We start from the raw sequence: 7,549 nt of genomic DNA, 5'->3' as shown, positions 1-7,549 counted from the left end.
AGATTTACAAAAATACAATATAATAATATATTTATAAATAAATAAATAACATATATATGTGTGTGTATTATAATATATAACATATATATCGGACTCGATCTTTGCGGGGGGGATCCAAATCTGAAAAAAAAAATCCGAATAGGAGTGATCCGAATTCGACTAAATAAGATTGGATATTGGATCAGATTAGATCATGATCCGATCCATTTGCACTCTTAATGGAGACAAATGAAACATTGGGTAGGATAAAAAAGATTTGATTGACTTAAATTTGATACTCCGGGTCTAGTCCATCAATTCCGAACTGGCACCTACCCCAAATGTACTTTGGACCTATAAATTCTGACCCTGGGCTGAACCGTCATTCTCCCAAAATATTTGGTTGTTTTAAATTTGACACTCTGGTCTGTCAATAGAGCTTTCTTCATGCACGATAGTATGTTTTGTTAGTTTATTACAGACTCCTACTGGTGATGGATTATGGTTGGTGGTGAACTAACGTAACGTAAGCATGCTACATTACATGTGTATCTTGGGTGAGGAGAATTCACATTTGCATCCCGTAAAAAAACTGGGATCTGCTCCTCACACGGGGGCACCTCACATGCACATTGACCGTGCATTGGGAACATCTCCCATGAATAATAACTTATAAGTATGGGAGATGTTCTCAATGCATGGTACGATGTGCGTGTAAGGCGTGAATGAGGCGCCCTGTGTGAGTAGATCTGGTCTTCTCATAAAATGCCCCACAGTATATCCCAACTGTGTATCATGAACATCTTAGATATTTCCAATACACGCTGAGATGTGCATATGGGGCATTTGTGAGGCACCGTAAGCACATATATGATCTTGGGTGAGGATGGGTTGGTAGTTTTTCAAAATTTCAATGGGCTTGAATACTAATCCAAGCCTAATTTCATTGAAATTCAAGTTGGGCAATCCAATTTACAGTTGGGGATGGTAATTTCCCCCATTTCCTTGATCCTTGTTTGGAGCCATTGGGATTATTTCCCCTCCTGGCTTGGGTTGGGGATGGAGAAATTTGGCAATAATATATATTTGTGTTAATATTTTTAAATTTTGTGTTAAAATTTTTAAAAATACAATTGAACATGTTTGAATGTATTTGAATATCTTTGAAAATTTGGATATATTTTAATAGAATCATAAATTGTAATTATTTTATTTAAAAAATTGAAATGAAATAAAAATAAAAAAATAGAATGAATTTCGCATAATAATAAATGATATGGAGTGGGATATGGATCCCATGGAGATGGAGATGAGAAACATTGCCCCCGTTGGTAGGGATTGGAATTTTTGTGGGGATGAGAATGGGTATCAACTCATGCCCCGTTGCCATTCCTACTTATTGTCTTACTCAGTTACATACATAAAGAAAGCTCCATTGACAGGTGACAGCCAAGGTTTTTGAACGTATAGATAGCTAAAGTTTTCTCTATTTAGATAAAGTAGTTAATACTTACCAGTGTTGTATTAGCATGCATCCCTTCGGGAAGATTTGAAGAGAATCAAGATATATATAAGAGTAGCGAGTATTGCATGTAGAGAGACATCTTGTATGCAATCTGGATCAGGTAGCATAGAATTGTAAGCAGGTTCAATGAACACTTAGGTGGCGTTTTAAATCTAAAAATTCAGATTTGAAAAGTTAAAAAATATTAAATGTGTCTGAAATCTGAAAAGAGGTATAGTTGCTTTTTTACTTTTTAGAAGATCTGAATCCATGAGTTTTTTTGTGTTGGATCAGCCTTTTACCATCTAAAATTTATTGATTTTACTATTTTACCCCTAAAATATACAATTTGAAAATGTTGAATTCAATTTACATTATCTCATAAAAAATAAATTTCAACCTCGAAATAATATTGAAATAATATAAATTAATAAATAAAACAATTAAAATTAAAAAAAATAAATAATCATTATAAAAATATTAAAATAATTAATAATGTACACAAATAAAAATTAAAATAATTTTTAAAAATTAATGAAATAATTAAAAATGATTAGTTAATAAAAATAATTAATAAATAAATTTAATAAAAATATTAAAATAATTAATAAAAAATATTTTATAATTAATAATTAATAAAAACATTATTATTATTCATTGGAGTACCGAACCGCCACTGCTACTTGTTACAGCGGCGGTGGCGGTGGTAGGAAGACAGGGGAGAGAGAGAGTGAGAGAGAGAGAGAGGGGGGGAGAGCGAGAGCGAGAGAGGGAAGACAACGGCGGTGACAGTGGTGGGAATACAGGGGAGAGAGAGAGAGAGAGAGAGAGAGAGAGAGAGAGAGAGAGAGAGAGAGAGAGAGAGAGAGAGAGAGAGAGAGAGAGAGAGAGAGAGAGAGACATTAAGAGCCAGCCCAAGGTCTGTGATTTTCAAATCTGAAAATTAGTTTTAGACCTAGTTTAAAAGGTACAACCAAACAAGGGGTGAGGTCTAAAAAGTAGCATTTTTAGATTCAGACCTCTAAAAAGTGCAATCAAATGGCACCTTAAAGAAAAAATTTTGACACCTGCTCCTAAAAACACACCCAACCTATCATTGAAAAATATTAAAAACAACTTTTGACAATTGTTTGAATATTTAATAAGTGCGATCATTGAACATGCTTACTATGAGGGTGTTTGGTTCCATTTACGTTTATTCAGTAAATGTTTTGTACTTGTGTGACTGCAAAACCGAGAAACACATTTAATGAGGGCATTTATGACACATAGGCGCCATTAGGCACCACATCAGCAAAATGCCAATAAATGCCTACCTGTTTCAGGAAGCTCCAAAATGAAGCTTCCTGAAACGGGAGAGGTGCACAGAAATGCAAACTTCGATACACACAAATACAATTAATGAGGCATTTGCTGATGGGGCGCCTATGTAGCACCGTCAATAAATGTAAGCGAAACCAAACATATATTACGTTGTGCCTAGTTGATCTAGTCCCTCTTGTACAATGAGGAGTGAGCTCTAATCTCCTAACCTAAGGGTATATATTCATGCATTAGGTTCCAATGAGAATTAATCAAAATTCATAGAGGTGGGTTTGACTGGTCAGGTTAAAAAAATGTGAATCTTAGTATCAGAAACCCATTAAAACCACCCTTGTAAATTTAATTTGATGATGTTTTATTGGTTAGTGTATAATTCGGATTTATGAGGGATTTGAGGAAGTTAAGATCAGTGCAACACACTAGCTCATTAGGCTTAGTTTGGGAAGAATATAAATACAAAAAATGTAAAATGCAAATACGAGTTTTATACTGTACATATTTGCATTTGCACTCTTTCAAGAGTACCAATTCACGATGACCAAACATGTGATGTTTGGGCTTTGAAAGTCATGGAAGCTTTAAAAAGGTTTTTATGGTTTGGTAGGATGCCTTTAGAAAGCCAGATCTCAATAACTTCTGATCCCAAAAAAAGATCAAAGATAGATATCCTTTTAAAATTGGTGTTTTACTTTGAACTTCCATTATAAAATCAGCTTAAAGTCTTCCTAATTCTTCTAACTACTGTTATTTGCCAGATGATTGTCATGATCAGACCAAAGACAGAGGTTTGAAGATAAAAGCTATTAGACAGGCTTTCCAGAACTCTGCCTTCATTTTTTGAAAATCTAAGTGCTAGTGGAAAGTTCAAATATGCTTTAATTCAGCTGATAAACTGACTTTCTGATCATCAATTTAGTTGTAGTAGCTTCTTTAAGCAGTTCATTCAACGCAGCTTAATCAAAGCTGAAGCCTAAGACTTCTTTTGAGTTTTTGAGTTTAGTAATCCTTTTAGAAAGCTCAATCAAATGCCGCCTTAATCAGTCCTATACCACCCAATCAGAATAACCGAAACCAAACTATATAAACTTACAAGTTACCCACCAGGCACCAAGCTAGGCAACCATCAAGCCCGGCCCATATAAAAATGACGATTTTATAAAAAAAAAAAAAATGGTAGAAAGCTGTGACTTGTCATTGAATTGATGATTTGGGAAATGGCTATTTCTTAGCCTAAAAAATCAAGGCAATTAATTTTGTCTTTAAGTTAAAATTTGGCAACTAGTTTAAGTGGAACTTGATTGGGCTAATGCCAAAAGGTAAGAATATGTCAACAGTTAAGGGTGTCAATAGACCGGTTTTGGATCAGTCCTCGTCCAGCCCAAAATTAATTTGGACGGATTAGACAGACCAACAAGATATATTGGATTGGACCAAATCAGTCCAAAATAATTATTAGATTGGATTGGATCTGGTCCATCCATAATAAATTTATATTGGATTGGATTGGATTGGATTAAGCCAATATCAACAAGATATATTGGATTGGACCAAGTCAGTCCAAAATATTTATTAGATTGGATTGGATCTGGTCCATCCGTAATAAATTTATATTGGATTGGATTGGATTGGATTAAGCCAATATCTGATCCATTGATATAAGATAAGAATGTAGGTGTCAATGGACCAGGTTTAGACTCAAACCAATCTAAAATGAAACGAATTTAAACAGATTGAACAGTCCAAACATTGAATTGGACTGGTCCAAATGGTCCAAATACTCACTGGATTGGATTGGACCTGATCCATTTGTAATGGACTTACATTGGACTGGATCAAATTGGACCTGATCCAGTCCAATTGACACCCCCTATCAACAGTCAACCGAATCCCTCAAGGGTTTTGATAATGGTATCACTGCCATTAAATTAATCTACCAACATTAATACCATATGATACAAAATACCCCTAGAAGAGACTTGCATGAATTGATGTTAAAAGATGCCCATGTTCCATGAGAGAGTGATTGCATTCAATTTGGTTGTGGGTGAGTTTAAATAGCCTCATGTTTGATGATTCTTTATATTTTTAATTCAAAAGAAAACACACACACAAGGTTGGAAACACATCTCACCTATGGCCACATCAATGAAAACATACAAGATATGGCGATATCTGCGGCAGTGTGTCGTGGTGGATAGACAAATCCGGGTGGAGAAGCAAAGTGATCATTTGGGAGAAAATTAGATGACATGGACCAAGAAGCTTCATTTTGTATATAACATAAGAGATATATGTCTTCTTGTGCTTTATCATCATCATTATTTTTTGCTCCATCATGGGGGCTACACAATGGGGGTAGCCCATCCCCTGAACCTATTTACAGATACCTTACTAACCAACCAGTTTGACACCCAAGTATCACATTTAATTAAATAACATATATACGATCTATATCTCTATTTGGCAAGCAATAAATGCCTTATTGGTCCAGACCCATCTGCATCAATATAAGAAGAGTACACATATTATATTAATAATAATCAAGTAGTACGTACTACCTTCTTATTCTGCCACAACCAGAGTACCGGACTCTCTCTATGGATTACTTGTTATGCCAACCGACGCCAGTTTGGTAACAAGAGCCAGAGCATTACTGGACATGTAAGTAACATTCAGAACTCTGTTGGACAGAGACGACCTTATTTGCCTTCCTTCTTGGTCGCTAAACCCCTCCAAGCAAGTGTCCTCGTCGGTCAGGGTAGCGCTCATCCACGTCTCCACGTCTCCCATCTGCCGCTCAAACGTCCTGCTTTGCAGAGTCCTCAGCTCGCCAAGCGATTTGTGAAGGTTGTAGATGGTGTCCTGAAAGCACTCGATGCAGTCCGCCAGGGCCACTCGGCTCCTCCCTCTCAGGTGTCCTCTCTTCTTCAGCTTAGCCAAGTACTGCGCCACACACTTGGCCTCACGCAGCGTGACCGACACAGCGGCCCGCGCCCACCACCGAGGGTTCCTCTTGGCCGCATTGGAGAAGGATGCCAGCGAATGGATGCACACATCAGGGTACCGAGTGACGCTGCAGGCCTCCCTCACGTAGTTGTTTCCGTCGTCGATCGAGCACTCTCCTTGACGTGTCGTACCGCCGGCAAAGAGCAGAAGCAACGCCACATAAACGCCTACGCTTGCCATGAAGAAGACTTATCAGAAACTGGCCGGGGGCCGGAGAAAACAAAGAAGAGTGGGTGGTGGTACTAATTAGCAGTGTCTAGGCATAGAGATAAAAGGAGAAGGATGGGATGGAGAAATACATTTGGATCCATGAAAGCAAGGAGGAAACCAGTCCACCAGTTAGAGAGAGCATGGCTATGATTGAAGAAACCTTTTTCCAGTTATAAAGGGTTGGGGCGGCTCATAAAAGAGAAAACTTTTACAGGTTTCGACCACTGTTATGGCAAGAGAATGGTGATTGCAATAAAGAGAGGTGAAGTGGGAGGCTGAAGTAGGTGATGATCATACATATCATGAACACATGATATGAATTGATGGCCGGGTCGATCGAGGATATATACATATCTCGTGAATTAATTAGGAAGAGGAAACCTGTTTGGTGTTTTCTTCCGGGCAAAATCTGCATCTGTTGTCCACTTGGCGTTAACTGAATGACCCAACTGTCTAATTAGTCAGTGGGGGCTTTCTTTTGTTTTTGTGTGAGAATCATTTAACCGTTGCATGTCTTCTTTACCTTTATTATGTCACCATCTTATGCTATTGGGCCCAAATTTTGGGTATCACCCATCCACACAAGTGCCCCAATTGGATGGCTTCGATTTAGAGAGTAACCCTCGTGAAGACGGCAATGCCAACAGTTTTTTTTTTTAAACAAAAATGGGCTACACAAGACCGAGTAGCACGCCCCTAAACATAAGCAACAGAAGCTAAACTAAAATAAAAGTGCAATGTTGGAGCAGATAGAGCTTCGTGCGCCAGACCTCTTCGAAACTTGTCCTTTAGCTTGATGCACTTCTTGCTGATGTGTCTTATCTTCTAAGGAGTTGGGATTTTCATATCTGGATTCTTAACAATTAATTAAGGGGTATTCTATAGTGTGTATGAGAAATTAGTGGGGTTTATATCACACCACAATCCATAACTTTTATGAACTGTGGATAGATTGTGTTGATTGGAATAGTCCACAGCCATAGTGGGAAATTAGTGGTGTTATGTAGGTGTACATTTTTTGATTCCATGTATCTCACATATATTTTATGGGAGATCTAAAAAGTCAGTCATAAATGTTTATTTTTTGTATTTTATATGATAAATAAATTGAAAAATGCATCAATAAATTAATATGTAGGCAACAATTGCATTTTTTAAAATAATTTAAAAAATGATATTTTAAATATTAAAAAATAATATTTTATTGATAAAAAATAAAAAATAATATTTAAATAATGAAATAAGAGTGGAGAAGGAGAATCGTCCGACTTGTGCTAGAATTAATGAAAACTCCCAGTTAGTACCATGTACTTTGAGCCTATTGTCATTTTGGTCCCCGAACTTTAAAATGTGACAATTCAATACCCAAACTTTTAAAACGTGTCAATCTATTACCTACCGTTAAATAATTGTTAATCAACCATTAAGTGACATTTGAAAAAGACATAAATGCCCTTCGAGTGTCATCTAATTTTCTTTATAAACCATCCAAATGTTGACAAAAAATTAACAGTCTCAAATCCTTAT

The 7,549-nt window shown here is 36.7% G+C and overlaps 1 protein-coding gene across 1 annotated transcript; it reads right to left on the bottom strand.

Annotated features, from left to right (window-relative positions):
- Window positions 1-5,073: 5,073 nt before the first annotated feature.
- Window positions 5,074-6,206, bottom strand: LOC148867534 (pectinesterase inhibitor 6-like). Its single transcript, XM_088974546.1, has one exon. It carries the CDS (start codon window positions 5,990-5,992, stop codon window positions 5,402-5,404), a length of 591 nt encoding a protein of 196 aa, XP_088830672.1. The 5' UTR covers window positions 5,993-6,206; the 3' UTR covers window positions 5,074-5,401.
- Between the last annotated feature and the right edge of the window lie 1,343 nt (window positions 6,207-7,549).

This window comes from Nelumbo lutea, chromosome 3 (assembly GCF_056320005.1).
Source record: "Nelumbo lutea isolate HS-2025 chromosome 3, American lotus-T2T, whole genome shotgun sequence".
NCBI classification, from domain to species: domain Eukaryota; kingdom Viridiplantae; phylum Streptophyta; class Magnoliopsida; order Proteales; family Nelumbonaceae; genus Nelumbo; species Nelumbo lutea.
Note: the sequence above shows the minus strand (reverse complement) of the source record. Positions and strands in the feature narration are given on the sequence as shown.

Excerpts from the sequence above, each read along its gene's own strand:
- LOC148867534 (XM_088974546.1), bottom strand. The coding sequence starts at position 5,992 with ATGGCAAGCGTAGGCGTTTATGTGGCGTTGCTTCTGCTCTTTGCCGGC.